Source organism: Sinocyclocheilus grahami, unplaced genomic scaffold (genome assembly GCF_001515645.1).
Source record: "Sinocyclocheilus grahami isolate Dianchi unplaced genomic scaffold, SAMN03320097.WGS_v1.1 scaffold181.1, whole genome shotgun sequence".
In the NCBI taxonomy this organism is placed as follows: Eukaryota; Metazoa; Chordata; class Actinopteri; order Cypriniformes; family Cyprinidae; genus Sinocyclocheilus; species Sinocyclocheilus grahami.
The window spans coordinates 139,392-157,862 of record NW_015505360.1 but is presented as its reverse complement, the minus strand read 5'-3'; the positions used below and the strand labels follow the sequence as shown (position 1 = coordinate 157,862).

Sequence of the window (18,471 nt, the reverse complement as noted above, 5' to 3'; positions counted from 1 at the left end):
AAAAAAAAATATATATATATATATATATATATATATATATATATAGTAATATTGTGAAATTCTTCATGCTTCATATTATTATTATTATTATTTTTTTTGTGGAAATCGCTGCATTTTCCTTTTCAGGATTCTTTGATGAAGAAAGTTCAAAAGAATAGTGCTGTTGCACATTATAAATGTCTTCACAGTCACTTGTGTTCAATTTAATGCATCCTTGATGAATAGAATTATTAATTTCTTCCAAAAAAAAAAAAAAAATCTTAATAACCCCAAACTTGTGAGCATTAGTGAATGCACACATGAAGAGTCATGATGAATCCTACCGTCATGCTCTTTCTTCATCTGCACACTGAGATCAAACGCATTACAGTCGTTTTCTCTCTCTTCAGGCAGAGCATAATACAGAGAATACACCTGAGAGGACATCCAGATAGAATTAGATTGATTTAACTCTACTCATTTTAATTTAAAGTGATATTTATAGCACTGAAGTGGTGAGTGTTCATGAATCCTCACCGAGAGAGTGGCCAGTCCGTTGCCATGAGCGGTGACATTGAATTTCTGTGTCAGTTTGACCTGGCGTGAAACATTTGACTTAGTTTAATTATATTTGACATGATGTGAAATGCACAATGAATAACATGCACGTGTGTTCATTTGCTCTTTCACCTTCTCTGAACGTGGCACATGCTTGTTGGAACTAGTGAAAGTCCACTTGTTGTGAGTTTTTCTTCCCTCCACAGAGAGTTCAACGTTCAGATTCACGTCCTGCTTCTTCGCTTCCATGCGATATTCAGCTACGGCCTGGAAAACGATGATGCTCGCCTAGGAAGAACAGACAATATTGATTTGTTTATCATTAAGCAATCGTCACTAAATTATAGAAGTCAAGAGGGTGATTAATTTCCAAAGTTACTGAAGTGTTAATGATCTTCACCTGTGTGCTTCCATGGCCTCCGTATGTTGTTCTCTGTGCTCTCAGCCAGCGCACCACCGCTCCGGCGCTCTGGAAATCCTTCGCTTTCACCAGAGCAAGAAGCGCATAACCTGTGGCCTCTAGAGAGTGATGATGTGCTCCAGGAACCCTCCAGAACGTGCCCGCTGTTTAAAGAAAAACATGATGTGGGTACAGGGTTATTATCATTTTGATGTCACTATTGTATTTTTTACATTTATTTGGATTTTTAATTTTACCACATGTTTAGCTTTAACTGTTAATAATAAATATTTAATAAATGATCAAATCAATTAAATAAATAAACAAACAAATATATAAACATTTTCTTTGTGTTTTATGGCAAAATGTTTCGGTTTCATTTTTTTATTTTGTGTGTTCACCTTAATTTAGGAGAAAAACAACATTCTGCACACACATACAGTACATAAATATATTACACACACACACACACACACAAAGTGAATAAATATAGCTACAAATAAATAAATAAATAAATACAGATATAAAGTTGTTCAAAGCATTTGAATATATATATATATATATATTCATTTTAATTTTTTATTTTTTTTTAGTTAATCTTTAGTTAAGAAGCCATGTTCTTTTGTCATTTTTTTTTGTTTTTGTTTAATATTACTATTTCGGCTCATTTTATTTTTATTTAAGTTTTAGTTTTTATTTATTTTATTTTCAGTAAATTTTATTCAGTTTGTTTTAATTTTATTTATTTTAAGGAGTGTACTATTTTGTTTTATTTTATTTTATTTTATTTTATTTTATACCGCATTCTGTCTAAATACTCTATTCTGATTGGCTGGCAGGTATGTATTAAAGGGTAGTTCCAAGTCAGTTTAATCACCGTTCTGTATTAATGCACTGATTTAATTGATGCACACAAACACACACACAAATTACCGAAAAATAACCGTCATTTTTACCTTTCCGGTCAAATATTGCGCTGCAAACATCATTAACAGATTTAACTTGTCAGTGCTGGCAAATGACCTTGGTATAAATGGGATAATGCATGGCTATTAAAATCGTTTAATGCACACCACAGAGGCTATCACTCCACGCGAAGTGGCCTCGGTCTCCACGTCGTGCATTAAAATTGTTTAATGCACAGCTAGCCGTGCATTATCCCTTACTAATTTTTAGTTTTAATAATCGTTTTAACAATAATAACCCTGCTAGGAACATAAAAAATTACTTTTAGAGGTGTGATACATTACAGGTTGGTACTGCAGAATATTTTTGAATTTTAGTATTAGTTTCAGTTTTCTTCCTTCAAAATTCAAACCACAAAATGTTCCACCTGATTACAACAACATGAATTACTCACAGATGTAGGTAGTGAACTGTGGTTGGTTGTTTTACATGTCAATCAGGGAATATTTGTATGTGCTTATGTTGCTGTAGTTGAGCTGTTTGTAATGTTACTGACCTTCGTTCTGGATGGAATAACTCTTCAAGATGTCTTTATTGAGTTTTCCAGCATGGGCCAAAGCATAAGAAGTCATAGCGACAGCATAAGTGCTGGTCAGGCTGTGAACTCTCAGCAGCAGGTAATCAATGGCTCTGTTCATACTGCTCTGCAGATTCTAGTATAGAGAGAGAGACTGAGTGAGACGTGCTCGAGATGAAGATGACGTATCGTAGAGCTGTTTCCAGGAATCACACTTACAGATCTAGCACAGATCTTGCTCCCCTCTTGCATTGCAGTCAGGACAAATGCAGTTAGAGAGGCATCATCATCTCTCCCACGCACATTACCCTGAAAATCACATAAATAAATGAGACAAATATATGCAAATGAACAAGATCCCAAACTGAATAACAATTGTTAGTAAAACTCTACCGTGGGATTTCTTTAACAGCATTTTGACCTTGATGTCTTCCAGTTTCTCAAAGTTCTTTAAAACTGTTTTTAATTAAAATAAAATATTGTAAATTATTGAGTGTTTCTTCAACTACTGGCATGCTTGGCCCATTGAACGCATTTTTTTTTTTGCATGGTTCAGCAGTGGACAGAAGAATCACAGAATAATTTTGTCATGTTTTTTCACAAAATAACTTCTGAATGAATAATAAATTAATTATTGTAAGATATAATTCACTAGAAGTAGTAGAACTAAAAGTTAGTAATTATGTATTAATAAGTTAACAGCATTAGTAGAGGTAGTATGGCTGTTTATAAATAAATAAATACATCTTTTTCTATTTAAATTCCGAATTTCTTTTTGAAAGTGGCTGCAGAGGATTAATGGCTGAAAAAGTGTTATTAACAGAAAAATCCCATGAAAATAATCTGTTTGCTACATCCAAACCTGACTTACAAGCATCTCCTGATGTATGACAGGCGCCTCTTCTTTAAATGTGCCGTCGGGCAGCTGTTGTTTTGTGGCCAGCCACGTGAGGGCGCTGCAGATCACGTGATCCTCTGTGGCAATCAGATCACTGGCCATCACCAACACTTTAGCAACATATGCTGTCAGCCTTTGACAGACAGACGGGACGGGAAGCGAAGGTAAGTGTAAGAAGCACTGTGTAACTACAATTGAGCAGATAAATACAGTAGTAATCTTAATCAAGGCGCGCGGTCACATTCAGCAAACTTTCGTGGGCAAAATCCAGTCACGCGCGAGGGCGAATGATTTCCACATGCAGATTTTACAACGGATTCAAGCTGCTCGCTCGAATTGGACGCATTAACAAATAGAAAGCTTGGTTTGAAAGGGACTTCTTTTTGAGCTGTGCTTCATACAGTGGGTTTTATTAAAGAATCACCACCTTTAAAATAATCACATTTTGTTGCTTTGCAGTCTGAAATGAAGACGGACACAGTTTTTGTTTTACCCAGCTGTACTTACTCCGTGCAACTTATAACATCCAAGTGAAAGATATAACACCAATATTTCTGAACGCAAAAAAACTGAATGGAAAAAGGATCAGCTATGCTGTTATGTCGTTTGGCCGTTAAATGCTCAAGTTCTTTAAATGTAGTGGATTCTGATTGGCTTTCAATGTTTTTATCGTTTATTAGCTGGGAAAAAAAATCGTTCTGAAGAGGGATTCCACCAGTATTGTTCCTCTGTAGCATAGTTGTGTAGTGGACTTTGCTATTCTTTTACATTTAGCACTATTTTGAAAACTGTATTGTAATCATTAATGTTGTAGTTATTGCCCTTAAGCCCGAGACACACTGCACGATTTTCGGCTGTTCCAGACGAAAAATTGGCGATTTCTGTGATCGTGGCTCCTAAACGGTGGTCCTATGTCATACAGTGAGAGAGGTTCAAAGACAGCCGTTGTCACGGTCTCGTGACCAAAGATAGCCTACGAACATTTTCTGACAGTGTCAGAGATTCAGCATGATCATCGCACAGTGTGTTTGCTGCTACGACCCACGTTTACTGACCAGCCAATAAAAATGCGACATGAAATCAACACGACATGGCGCTAAAACATAAAACTGCTTACCTCAAGCTCTTTATCCCTTCCTCTTTTTTGCCGATTCCACTTTTTTTCAGCACACATAAAAACTACAACTGCCAAAGTGTGATTCATCGTGCTCTTTTTGTTTACCACTAGCACATGCTGATGACTTTTATTATTACATAGTAACGTGCGTCGCAGCCTACGAGTCAATAGGTGTCATCACCGTACAGTCTGCATACGTGTTGTACCCAAGTTTATCAGATCCATGTCGCACAGTGGGATTTGTAGTGATCTTATAGGATTGCTAAAATTGTGCAGTGTGTAGAAGGATTTAGTGGGAATGGGCCTTAGGTCTATCTCTCACAGCCTCGTTTTCATCCGTGTTAAATTCAAAATGGCGTCTACCTTTTTGCCCACAAAAGTTAGCTCATGTGGCCACATATCTATAGAACTGTCTTTCACCATGTGCTGCTAGGCATGTCCATCGAGGCAGCAAAGGACCCGTCTGGTTTACGGAAAGTTAGCTGTCGCTGATAACCTTGACAAGAACAAAACAGTAAACAGCATTTGACTTCATTGCGTTTGACCCATCGGCACAAGAATACTGTGTTTCTGAGGGATCAGCTGACCTGTGTTGATATGGTTGACGGCGTCATTACGGCGCTCCATACCAACAGTCTCCCACTGATTGGTGCTGTCCAGATAATGAGTGGCTATGAGAGGTAGAGTCATAAGCATCATGTTCTCCTCTCCATTACCACGAGGCTGAACAATAAACTGCCCCATTAAGTCTCCACTGATGGCCTGCTCGATCAACCTACTGAAATCCTGACCTTGAGTAACAGACAGCAGTCAGAACTGGACAATCGGATGAACAAGCAGAATGAATGAGTGTATTGATTTCTCCTTACTGGTCACTGTGATGTACGTGTTTGCGGGTGTGTTAGGAACCTGAGCATCTGGTTTGTTACTCCTGACAGACACTTGTTGTACTCCACCTGTCACACAGGTTCAGGTTGATTTGGTTTGTATCTATTGTTTTTGGATATTCTGTAGGAGAAACTCTATTATTTAGAACTCTTACCCATTTTAGCAGGATTGAGCTCAACATTTGCCTCCTGTACCTTAGTGAGCACACCCTCAGACTGAAACATAAATTTGATTAGCAGATATCAGCTATATAATGAAATCCAGCTTCTATAATGATGGTAAATTAATAGTTGTCAAGTTTCAGTAATTCATTCAAAACAAAACAATATACTGCGTTTAATTATTAAATCATTTATAAATTACCACAAGATTCAAAATGTATATAGACAAATATAAATATTATGAGTCCATCAAGAAGGCCTGCATTTTTTTGGGGGGGGGGGGGGGGGGGGGAGGGGTCAAAAAACGTGGTAATTATTATATATATATTTTTTTTAATATTATGAATTATTTTGATGTTTTTGAAAAAAAAACTGTGGCCTGCCTAATTTTGTACATGAATTTTGTGTGATTTTGCAAATTAATATGCATTTTCTGTAAAAAAAAATAAAAATAAAAAATGCATTCAACATTTTGTGCACAAAATGGATTTAACTTTTTATTTATTTATTTTTTTGGCATTTATTTGACAAGGCCAGTGATATAGGCTGATTTTGATCGGTTGTCCCTGGTCAGTTCTTTAAAAGGCAACCTAAAGTTAGAATAAAACTTCACAAAATCAGATTGTAGTTTAGTTTGTGCATAAAATGATATGATGACTTTACATTTTGGCAAACGTAGTGCAACTGCATTTGTCTTTCTGTGTGCAAAATGCATAAAAAAATAAATTTCATGCTACAACATTATTTTTGTCCACAAAATTAGGCAGGTCACACCTAGCGCTCCATTTTTATCATTCTATACCTTAAAAGTGGATTCAGATTACTTTTTGATCCACTTTTGTTTTGTGATGGGACTTTTTTGGCCTATCTTAAATATTTTTATTAAGTAGAGGTTTGCTGTTGTTATGAATGTTTATGATACATCTATGCCAAATAATGCAGTCAGTTCTGGTATTTCATCAATGGGCCGAAGGGAACTTTACACTCACCACCACCTTCAGGATCTTCCTCACTCCATCACTGTAAAGAGAGTCATACGCTGCTGCTTTCACTTCGATCCAGTGATTGCCCAACTCCAGGGGAATAATCACATACGGGATGGACCTGGAGGACATGGACTCGACCTCCACTTCAGTCTGATACATGCCCTTTTTACTGGCAGAGCTACAAATATGTTCGGTTTCCATGAACTCAAGCCGTGCCTGATGGAGAGACCAACAGGCAATTGCAAAATCTCAAAAAAACTCACATTTTGTCAAATTTAGCATCTGGATCATCCACGAAAGTGCTTGCTGTACTGGCAAACAACCATGTAAACCTGTGAACTTGGACAGTGTGTGACTAAAACAGCTTTAATTTGGCTCATTGGCACATTTACCCTGACATTAATAAGGTTTCTGACACCTTAGGGTGATTATTGAGGAAAAAATGACTGATTCCTTACCCTAATTTTCTTTTTGGTGTAGTTGTGCAGGATGGCCCTTATTTGTAGTTGTTCATTGCGAATAGCTGAGTACGGCACCTTCAGGTCAATGAAGAATCTCTTATAAACGATCATCTCGTATGGATCTGCCACACAGATGCCTTTGGAGAAAGACTTTAGCATAATGCTGAAGGTCTATATCAGGGTGAAAAGGTGCACTATATAAGTGTACTTCATCCAAACATAAATACCGTGTGTTTTCGACAGACTGACAGCAAAGATTTGCCAGGTAGTGATTGATTCTTTCAGGTTGATTCTGTCTCTTGTGATCGACGTTGTTCCACTGAGACAGGAGAGAATATAAAAGCATTAATACAGCTAAAGAAGATTGAAGAAGTTTGAAATCACTCAGACTCTGCTCTATCTTTTTGTCTCATACTCACCATAACTTGTTTTTTTCTGGGCAGACCGGCAGAATCTCCTCTGCCCAAAGCCAGCTCTCAGGGAACTGTGTACGTGATGTGATTTCATCAAAACTCTCATAATAGTCACTATCCTCACCTGTCCGGGTTAACCGAAAAATAATGTGAGAAACTAGGAGTTAAATTTGACAGGCGTCAGGAAAAGAAAAGGGCAGAAAAAACAAGTTCACCTGATCTGTTTGCAATTAACTCAAACTATGCCATGCGCAAGGCCGACATCCTACGTCATCCGCCCAGAGCTGCTTCCATGTACAATAGTGAGCGCAAGCTAGATTCAATTTATTAATATGTTTTAAATATGATAATTTTTCTTGCAAAAACTCATCGATTTGCTAAAGGAGGCCTTTGCTCACCCCCCCGGAGCCATGTGAGGCACTTTTTATTATGGATGGATGTGCTTTATTTAACTTCTTTTGGACTGATGCACTGCAACACCCGCTGACTGCCATTAAACCGCTTGGAAGATCAAATACAGCTTTTAATATAACTCCAACTAGATTTGTCTGTAAGAAGAAAGTCATATACACCTAGGATGCCTTGAGGGTGAGTAATTAATGGGCTAATTAAAATTTTTGGGTGAACTAACCCTTTGAGATCATTTGTTTGACAACCAGCTGAATGACTTTAAGATACGTACTGCGAGCCAGAATCATCTCCTCCTCTCCAGCCTCCATATTATGAGCCTCCACGTCATGGCAGCAGTGCAGGAAGGCCTGGACACAGTTGTGTCCATCTACGATGTACATGGCTCGACGATCACACGTGTAGCCGAGTTTATTATCCCTCATGCCATCCACACAGCACTTCCTCAGATCACCAGAGTACTGACCAGCTGAGAAAACAATGTTAGTGAAGAACAGGGCTGGGCAACTTCGGTCCTGGAGCCCAACTGTTCTGCAGAGTTTAGCTCCAACCTTAATCAAACACACATGAACCAGCTAATCAGTGTCTTCACTATTAAGCTACAGTCAGGTGTGTCTGATTAGGGTTGGAGCTAAACTCTGCAGGACAGTAGCTCTCCAGGACCGAAGTTGCCCAGCCCTGGTGTAGAACAATGAGGACAGATGGAGACGAATAGCTGAATAAGAAGCCCTGGAGCCATTCAATTATCCTCTCTCTCCAAATAATTTCCTTTCACTTTCTGTCAAATAAAAATACAAGTTCCTCACCCAGTATAGTTGTGACTCGCTGAAGACTCGCTCTTCTTCTTCTCTTTAAAGGTACGAGACACTCAGGCACTACAGGATGTTTAAAAAGCAGAATACTTTGAGTTCAAAATATTACATTTATAATTTGAAGACACTATCAAATATATAAATATTTAGACTTCACAATTACCTATTATTTTTTACACTGAAGTGACACACATGGAAATATATATTTCATATAATAAATACACACATACCTGTTCTGGTGTTGGTTCCTCCTGCAGTGTTGGACTCAAACATCAGACCTGCATCAGTGAAAACCCCAATGCTGTCCCGTCCTCCTCCTGCCGTACAGCCAATGTCATGCTTCTCTATGACGTCCCAGATCTAAAGCAACAAAGATACCATTTATAAGCCATTCGCAAGCTGCTGAGGTGCTGATGAACATCCTTCACCTTTGTCTGAGTGAGTCTGTTCTGGTTCAGTCCGTGCACAGCTTTATCCACCGCCATCAGACCAACTTTAGCTCCAGGATCTCCAGTTATCTGCAAGCTGAAACTTTCTCCTGGCTCATAGATCGGTCGAGGCTCCTTCACCTGAACCTTCAGCTGTGAAACACAAGAAACACTAAGAGGAACTTCTCATGGCCCAAATTTCCAATCGAGCGATTTTTGAAGCAAAGTTTCAATTCTCAATGTCTAAGAGATTAATAGTAATACGTGATTGACCCACCGTTCCCATGCACGTGTCCTTCACATCAACCCAGACTGAATCAGACACCACCTCAGACGAGCCCACATGGTAATAAGCCACAAAGCGGAAGGACGGCACCATGTCTTTGGTTACAGGTAGAGATAGAGTCACTAGTGATTGTCCTCTTCGCTTAAACCTGTCTGCTTGAACAATGTGACCTTTACTCAAGATCTGAAAATGTGAGAAAAAAATATAAGACCTTGTCCCTTGACATTAGTGCTATGTTTTTAAGACACACTGCAAAATTGACAGTAGTAGAGGTAGAGAAATTGACATCTTGTTGCCAGGACAAGAGCTGATTGTAGACTTGGGAAGAGACAGCAGGGGACCTACACCCGTCTCATGATCAGTGGTACCCTTGTGGAGAGGGTGAGCAGCTTCAAGAACCTTGGAGTAAACATATCTGAGGACCTGACTTGGACTGCACACATTCAAGCTCAGGTGAATAAAGCCAAGCAAAGACTGTACCATCAGCGACAGTTGAGGAAATTCAGGGTTTCACCAGAAATCCTGAAAACTTTCTATTCAGGGGCCATATAGAACATTTTAACTTTCGTTTAAAACAAAAACACAAACAAAAAAAAAATTTTTTTTGTAATTGCTTGTGATCAAAAGCATTGCTAGCATGTGTCATTGCTAACAGAATAATGATAGATGATGTGAATTGGGCCGAAAAAGGGCTGTCACTCACCATGTAGGTGAAATCTTGGTCTCTGACTCCTGGACTTCTTCCCAGATTCAGATTGACTTTCATTTGATCACCGATCTGAAGCTCTGCAGCATCAATGCCGATGTGCAGGTAGTTGTTGGAGCCACCTTTGGTTTGATAGGCCTGAGCCGTCATCTTTCTCACTGCCTGCTGGTCGTCATCTAATTTTGGTTGTTTGGTTTGTACCTGGAAGTCAACATATTTTAATTCTTGATTTGATGCTATTATATGCTGAAAAATGAACAAAAATAACAGATTATGCTGGTGTCTGAAGTGGTCTATTTTGTTCAGTGTTAAAAATTGGATTAAAACAGTCAAGATCAGTTTCACCAGGCTAGGAGACCAGCTAGACCAGCCTAAACCACATATGACAGACAGGAATTCTTAGGTTGGTTTAAGAAGAAGTTGACTGAACATCAGTGCAGTTGAGATGGCAGGTCTTACAGTGATCTCCAGTTTGGAAGATCCTTCGTAAGAATTGACGGTAAGCTTCGCAATGCCATTGGCTCTCGTTTGACCTCTGACCGCTCCTGGATTTACCTCCACTTCAATGTTTTCAGCAGGCATCTGGTCAGGGTCTGTTATATAGACCTATGAAAACAGAACAAAATGATACATTTAAGAACATCAGCTATGTTTTGCTAGACCTGATTCACTGTTTCTAAATGCCATTTAGTGGTGCATTCAAATCACGTTGGGTAGATCATATTTAGAGTTGAAAGCACATGAATGCCACCAGAAAGTCAGAAGTACATGTTGGAAAATTTGGATTTTCCAAGATATGGTGTGGCAAAGGACAATTGGACAATAAAGTGTATGTCAATTGAACCTTGACATAAACGGCAGGCCAATTAGCGTATTTTCATCAATTGTATTATGAATGCAGACTGCTTATTATTTTTTGCAAGAACAGAAAATTTCATACCGAGACATCAAAGGGCATTCCAGGTTTGAAGAATTGTGGTGTTTTTTTAAAGTGGATGGTGTACGGTGATGTCACAATCTGAATGCCTCGCCTTTGAGCTTCCACCATTTCACTGCCTGAAACACATAGAAAAATGTGACTAGAATTGTATAATATTAACACGTAATATAATATTTAAGGTCAATATAAAATAAAATCATATACAATTACAACATTATTTTGGCAGTTGGGGTTGTTTTTTAGCACCTCACGCTATGTGCTGCATTTTTAAGACACAGTGTAAAATCTATAATAGTAGCAGCAGACTCTTGCATTCTGGTGTGCAGTCTCTTACCAGTATCTGATAAAACACTGACTGAAATGTAAATTGATCGTCCAACCAGTTGGCTGATGTCTGGGAAGGTCTGAAGCATCATGTCCTTTGTTAGGTTGGCATTACCTTCTCCGTCTGATATCTGGGGTTAATGCAAATGCAAATATCAGTCTGAATCACTTACTAACACATCAGCTCATCAGCTTGTGCTTGTTATGAAGCTCACCTGAACTCTTTGAAGAGAAGAAGGAATACTTGTTTTCCTCTCATCTTCCATCACACCGAATACCACAAACGCATGTCCGTTCACATTGTTTCTATGAAGGTATCTAAAAAAAACAACAGACTTTAGCTGTGACATCAAGATTAACTAGCAGAGAATTGCTTTGGTAAGTACACAGCTTCAAATGTGAGAGAATATGAAATTAAACAGATATCGAGACTTGGACATACTAATAAAGCATACTGTAATAGATCAAGTGACAAAACATAATTGCCTTACCTTGCTTCAACGCTAACTGTCAGACTAGCATCTTTTACACAGAAGAACGATTGACTGAGTGATAATGTGACCTCATAAGTGGGAAGCACTATAAAAACAAACACGCATAATGAAAAGCACTGTAAGATTTCCATGTGTTGATATAACATTAATAAAAAACAAAAACCTTGCAAAATAGATGTATTTTGAGAAGTGGTCTTAGATTTTTGCCACAACTGTTTATATGTACTATTTGTTATATACAACAAAAATATAATAAATATAAAGCCCACACAGTACCATATTCTTTGACTTCAAAATCAGCAGTGTAATTCTTTTGTGGTGTGTTTATGAATCTTGTGACCACCTTCCAGATCCCAGGACTACAAATACAAACACATTAATCATGTCAAAACAGAGCTGCGAATGAATGTCCTTCTCTACAGATAAATCGAGTGATAATCCAGTCAGTTAACGTGTGTCTAGTTTCATCAGGTCTCAGTAGTGCTGGGCGGTATGACCAAAAATTTATATCACGGTATTTTTCTAAATTATACCGGTTTCATGGTACATGACGGTATTTTTTTTTTTCATGCATGACTGGGTGTTAACCATATTTTCTACTGATTGAGAGGAAATACTGCAACATATTGACTTAGAATGCCCTATATTACTGTCATGATGAGTGAATATTGTCAAAAGATACCACACTAAACAGTGACTAAACACGACCCCTTTTAATACGTGTTAACCAGGAGTCACTCTCATTTATAATCGCGGCATCGTCTGATAAAATCAACATGCATCTACACTAAAGAGCGGCTATTGTTTTGGCTATATTACTTTTTTGTCTCATGCAGCGCACTGCCTGCGTCTGAGTAACAAACTAAAGGTTTATCCAAAAAAGTCGCTAGGTTTGTCAGTATGAATATTCTATGAAAAAAAAGCTGCTAAATGGGTCTGAAAGTTGCTAAATCTAGTGCTAAAGTCGCGCTCGTGTGTGTGTGTGTGTGTGAGACGCGGGAGCTGATGGCAGGGGAGGGGGATATTTATGGCGGTCAATGTGGATATTGTGGATGAGTTCTTCTGTGTCATCAAGTTCTATTACTTCTACAGCTTCAGTTTCTGAACTTTCACGCTTAGTAACACATACAGCTGTTCGCTCACCACAGTGCAACAGTGAAAAGGGACCCCTTTCAAACAGTGTCGCGCTCTGAACGTTGTTTAAGCGACATACACATTGCTGTATTTTAAAAATTCATATCATAACAGAAATAAACACCGGTATTCGGTATGAACCGGTATACGGTCCAGCACTAGGTCTCAGTTTTCAGCATGAACGCACCTGGCAGGCTGAGGTACGGCATATTTTCCTGATCTAATCCCTTGCTGTAGAAATATGGTTTCTCTCATAGTTGTGATACCTTGAGGATCCTTCAATAAAAAATATACTAATTGTTAATCATGCTTTTTATTTTATTATATTAAAATATGTATTTTAAGGAAAGTTTCAGTGCACTTTTTTTAGAGTACCATGATTTCTGCTGATATTCCAGCATGTTCAAATGGTTTCATTCCAGAGGTCAGTGAGAAGATCCTGTACTGAACTGCAGGAAGGATAAATGATAATTCACGGAATACTTTTATTTTGTGCTTTGCTTCATGCCATTCAAAAGAGGCATCTGATGTTGAGCTCTAATTAATTTCTTACCTGTGCTAGCAGGTGTGTAGATGGGCTTGTCTGTTTGGACAAATATATATCCAGACTGGAATGAGAGCATGACCACTTTCTCCAGAGTGACGGATGGAAACTGAGCTTGTAAATGCACATACTGCTTCTCCAGAGGATCATCAGAGAAATAGTTCCTATCACTTGGAATCTGAACAACAGTAAATAATAAAAAATATACAACATACAAAAAAACTTATTGTAAATAAAATTGCAGATTGTACAAATACGAAGTTTGCCCTCTGAAGAATCACAAACATATGCTTACATGAGGACAAAGTATGTCAAAGTAGCGTCACCTTTATATCCGTCAGGATCTGGGAATTGTTGGCTGCAGTCAGTGTCACTGATTTAGACAGTATCTCCAGGTTCTTCTTCGGATGATTCTTTACTATGATCTTCACATCGAGGTCTCCTCCAGAGTAATCCTGAGCCTCCACAAACAGGTTCTCCGAGGAACCCACCCTCAGCAGATTAGGAGCCGAAAGAACAAACCTGAGGAGATCAAATCAAATAGCCATAAATCCTCAATAAGAATGTTCTGGACGCCGGTATGCATGGTAGGTTTATTTTTTAAAGTTAATGTACAGGGAATATAGAGGATGTTACACCAAACAATATACATTGAACACATGTTAACTATTTGTGATAACCAGAGCTGGGTAAATTACTTGAGAATTGTAATCCGTTACTAATTCCAAGTTACATTACACAAATTGTAGTTAGTAATGTAATCCATTACATTACACATTTTAGGTAATATAATCAGATTACGTTTTATCTAGTTTGTTTATCACATTGATTCAAATAGGATAGTATTGTACCATAAAGTGAAAGAAAATATATTCTATCTGTTGTTATTAACAACATGAAGTGCATTAAACATTACGTCAAGGTTTCCCAAACTGGGGTTTGTGAAGGAACTGCAGGGGGGTTGTGAGTTTAATGAAAAACTGATCATTGATTACATAATACAAATTTAAAATTAAAATAAATTATTTTAAAATAACAAATAAAATAAAAAACGTATTATAAAATTTTTTATATTTTATATGTTTACCTGCATGTCATGTGATAATTAACCAACATCAGAGAACATTAAATAAATGTGATATTTATTTAAAATATTTATTTTAAAATCTCAGGGGTACTTCAATTAAATATATTAGGTGAAAGAGGTTTGGCTGATAGTAAAAATTTGGGAATCCCTGCATTACATATAAATAAGAAATAATGCAAATTTCTGCATTTTAATGTGTTTGACACTGTAGTGTCTGGACCAATCAGACACACAATTTTTTTAGTTATATTTAACAAATACTCTGTAACACCCCTCAATCAACAAACCAACTATGAGGGTCTATGGACCCTTCCCCCAAAATGCATCTAACACCTCAGAAAGGCAGAAGTGGCCTCTGGTTCTATGGCAACCAATGCTGATATCACTGGTTTTATTGCCCAAAGGAATGCAGGCAGAGCAACTCACAATTAATTTACCCTTAGGAAAGACACACAATGCCCATACAAATGGACTCTTCTCTAATTAATTCATAGAAAAACCTTTCTGTGAATGAACACACATCTCTTCAGGATATTGCGTATACCATTACTGTTCTTGTATATTGTCTTTTGAATTGTATACTGTTTTGTGTGTGTGTTATGATAGATCACTAGTTAATATAACCCCACCGATACCATGTTTGGTCTCTTTGAATTTGTCTTCTGATGATCTAAACAAGAGTGTATAGTATATGATGGTACATAGGCAATATTAGTGTTCTAAGAATCGTTAGTAATTTTGCATCAACACCCAATCGAGTTCCATATGCAAATTACCATGCTCTCACACAAAGGGTCATAAAACTCCCCAGTATTTCCAACCTCCCGCTTGAAATTTCAGCCTTTCTCATTGGACAAGCCCATCCTGAGAGGCGTGAATCTTCTCAGACCTTAAAAGGCTCACGCATAGTTCTGCCCACGTTTTTCTTCTGCTAAAACCTTTTGATTGCTGCCCGTGTGGAGAGCCTGAGCCGGTGCGGGCGTGCCCGGGCTCCAACACATAGCCAGTCAGTCTGTGGTTCTGTTAGATTCTGAGAAGATGAGGATGTGAGCTAGAATGCTTCAGCAAATCTTAAGTCTGCACCAGGCTTCGGACTTGTCTTTACATTCACCAAAGATCCTAGGATCTCATCTGATGTCTCTCTTAGCTCTTTTTCACTTTCCACTGGGAAGAAACTCCCAATCACCCTCGAGTCAGAACATCTTTGGAATTCATCACTCTTCAAACTCGGAAGAACGGGATCAAAAACGAACGATCAAAAAGTCCAAAACCTTGAAACCATCAAGACTTTCATCCAAGACTTAATCTGGACACTCGTCAATGACCAAGGCAATGCAAGTATCGTACATTTAACTAAACAAAACAGAGGTTTAGTATAAGCTACATACCCCGTTATAAACGGTGCTGATGGTTTTTAACTCAGGTGGTTAATTGACTCTTTTCATAGCTTCATTCTCTGGTTTTCCTGATGGTTTCATCCATCACGCCTCATTTGCCCTTTCCCATGTATGAGTGATTGTTTGTTTGTTTGTTTGTTAGACTAGTTTGTATTAGTGTTAAGTTAATAAAACTATTGTGCACAAATTACATGAGTTTCTGATTCTGCCTTGCAAATTAATGTCCCTTTACGATTTTGATCCTCGCTATATGCTCTAATGCATTAAAACTGTAAGAAAGTATTTTCTGTGGCCACGGAAATATCCTTTCCTAGAGTTGATATGAACTTACACTGAATGTTCGCTGGACGAACAGATTAGTTGAGGGCAATTTAATTCTGCTACAGTTACTACTGGCAACTGATATAAATAATTGTAATTAATCATAATTAATTGCAATCATTTATATACATTTCCCTTTTGAGCTAATTTGCTACAGATATATTAGACAGTAATAAGGGCCTTTTCATAGTACCAGAACTAATTGTGGAACTACCCACTTTTTGGCGTTTTTTCACCGCCGGAACTGGGAGCGATTTTAGTACCGGACTGCCTTTTTTGAGAACCAAATTAGCTCCTACTCCGGAGCAGGGTCTAACCAGCACAACTGGTACTAATCGTGACGTAAGTAGACATTGATTGGCCAAACGCATATGAAAACGCCCTCACCCGCCATGATTTAAAACGCAGTGTAAACATACTGTAAACATTGTGTCAACTTATTTCGCAAGTATGGAGAACAGCGATAGATGGACGGACGCTTAAGTGCAGGCACTTGTAGCAAATGTAGCACTGACAGCTGTCGTTGGAGATTCTTAGTCCTCCTTTCCGTTCTTTCAATCGCTTTACGTATACGTCAACTTTCCATGTCCGTTATTGTGAAACCCACGAGACACAACAAAAACACTGCTCCCTCCTGTTGTTAATGTTGATGCAATGTTGAAATACTGAGAAAACTCTTCTTAATACTGAAATGATTTTTGTAAACCCAGTGGTCAAATGCTGTGTGGCCTCTCAGTTTTCTGTGCAATTATAGCCAGCTGACTAATGACTGTTTTTTGCGTGAATGTCCGCAAAACTGGAAGACTTCCTGAGTGTATACAAACAGTGGGCTATTTTAGAAAGGAAAACTTAAAATATGGAAAAAAAAGGATTAGGGAAAATCAGTGAATTCTGAATCATTTATTGCTATTGTGAGAATAATAAGTAATTATGTAATCGATAAAAAAGTAACTGTAGTCTGATCTCGAGTATTTTAAAACGTAATTTAATCTAATTACTTAATTTTTGGAATCTGATTACGTATTCCAGATTATGTGTAATCAGTTACTACCCAGCTCTGGTGACAACATGCCACAAGAGCATAGAACAGAGCTGTCACAGTATGTGGAGTAAGTTGTCACAGTGGAATCCGTTTAAGCAATATATGAACAATCGAATAAAAGTCAAACTTCCTGAAACAGCAGAAATGCAAAAGGTGACATACAAAACTAAATATCCAACAAAAATGTTTTGGTCAATTCAATTGCATTACATTAAAATCACATTTTAACAAATTAAATAAATAGCACATATTAAAATTCAAATAAAACACGTGACAACATGCCCCACTGGAAAGTAACTTTGTTGTTGGTGTCTGAAACCAACCTACAAAACCACTGCCATACAAAACAGACATTTGTGTTACTGAACCTCTAAACTTATAGGTACTAAGCTAGTACCCCCAAACTTAACTAATAATAAACACACATAAATGAATAACCTATTAATAAAACTGTGTGTTTGATACTCACAGTGGGTCGCATAGTGTGAGGAGCGGCAAGGAGAGAAGAACAACAGTCAGAGAGAGCAGCTTCACCTCCATCTTTGTCTGTTTGTGTGTCTGACTTTTCATGTTTGTACAGACTCAAATCACGAGTGCACTTTTACCTGAACTCACGACTGCACTTTAGTGATGGAAATAATGTTTATGTATTCAAATAAATACATCATTTATTGTCTTTCTTCCTTTAAAATGGTATTATAGTGCTTTAAAACTGACAGAAGAGGCAGATTTCGGGGGGGGGGGGTTTCAGCCGATAAACAGGCGTCGTCCATTGGTGTGGATACTAATAGAGTTATCATTGTTATATTTTTCGTTCGTTGTGAGAACTGGCTTTAAATTCATCGCTGTCAATCTAATGGGTTACTTTGATCAGAAAACAAGAATGTTGTGGAGCAGTTTGTGGTAAAGAACAGAGTTCACTGTGGTGAGATTTCCCGTAAATGACCTGTTGTGCAAATGCAACCTTTGGTAAATCTGCTGCTCTTTTATTGATCAGTCCGGGCTGGAAAACTTTTCAGTTTCAGCTGGTTTTATTTAAGATGTTGAACAAAGTCTTTCTGGATTTTTCTCGGAAATTTCTCGGAAAAAGCTTGCATGCCGTAAAGCTTTTAATTTTACAGCAAGGATCCAGAAGATACAAAAAAAAAAAAAAAAAAAAAAAAAAAAAAAAAAAAAAAAAAAAAAAAAAAATTTTAATAAAAAA

The 18,471-nt window shown here is 37.7% G+C and overlaps 1 protein-coding gene across 2 annotated transcripts in view; it reads right to left on the bottom strand.

Moving 5' to 3' along the window:
- c3a.6 (complement C3a, tandem duplicate 6) overlaps window positions 1-17,841 on the bottom strand; it is a 23,265-nt gene extending 5,424 nt beyond the window's left edge. The window contains exons 1-32 of one of the 2 annotated variants that reach the window (XM_016284192.1): window positions 17,737-17,841; window positions 13,747-13,942; window positions 13,430-13,598; window positions 13,252-13,325; window positions 13,064-13,152; window positions 12,019-12,101; window positions 11,740-11,827; window positions 11,464-11,566; window positions 11,259-11,379; window positions 10,925-11,040; window positions 10,444-10,590; window positions 9,982-10,185; window positions 9,270-9,461; window positions 8,993-9,145; window positions 8,795-8,924; window positions 8,559-8,627; window positions 8,027-8,221; window positions 7,351-7,468; window positions 7,159-7,250; window positions 6,929-7,068; window positions 6,474-6,686; window positions 5,478-5,538; window positions 5,305-5,391; window positions 5,023-5,226; window positions 4,856-4,931; window positions 3,292-3,451; window positions 2,640-2,729; window positions 2,400-2,556; window positions 938-1,101; window positions 670-825; window positions 517-576; window positions 324-414 (exon numbers count right to left, since the gene is read on the bottom strand). In XM_016284192.1, coding sequence (XP_016139678.1) covers window positions 324-414; window positions 517-576; window positions 670-825; window positions 938-1,101; window positions 2,400-2,556; window positions 2,640-2,729; window positions 3,292-3,451; window positions 4,856-4,931; window positions 5,023-5,226; window positions 5,305-5,391; window positions 5,478-5,538; window positions 6,474-6,686; window positions 6,929-7,068; window positions 7,159-7,250; window positions 7,351-7,468; window positions 8,027-8,221; window positions 8,559-8,627; window positions 8,795-8,924; window positions 8,993-9,145; window positions 9,270-9,461; window positions 9,982-10,185; window positions 10,444-10,590; window positions 10,925-11,040; window positions 11,259-11,379; window positions 11,464-11,566; window positions 11,740-11,827; window positions 12,019-12,101; window positions 13,064-13,152; window positions 13,252-13,325; window positions 13,430-13,598; window positions 13,747-13,942; window positions 17,737-17,837 — 4,099 coding nt within the window. In that variant the 5' untranslated portion in view covers window positions 17,838-17,841. The remainder of the gene's footprint in view (window positions 1-323; window positions 415-516; window positions 577-669; window positions 826-937; window positions 1,102-2,399; window positions 2,557-2,639; window positions 2,730-3,291; window positions 3,452-4,855; window positions 4,932-5,022; window positions 5,227-5,304; window positions 5,392-5,477; window positions 5,539-6,473; window positions 6,687-6,928; window positions 7,069-7,158; window positions 7,251-7,350; window positions 7,469-8,026; window positions 8,222-8,558; window positions 8,628-8,794; window positions 8,925-8,992; window positions 9,146-9,269; window positions 9,462-9,981; window positions 10,186-10,443; window positions 10,591-10,924; window positions 11,041-11,258; window positions 11,380-11,463; window positions 11,567-11,739; window positions 11,828-12,018; window positions 12,102-13,063; window positions 13,153-13,251; window positions 13,326-13,429; window positions 13,599-13,746; window positions 13,943-17,736) is intronic. The other variant, XM_016284191.1, reaches the window with a different exon arrangement.
- Window positions 17,842-18,471: the final 630 nt, after the last annotated feature.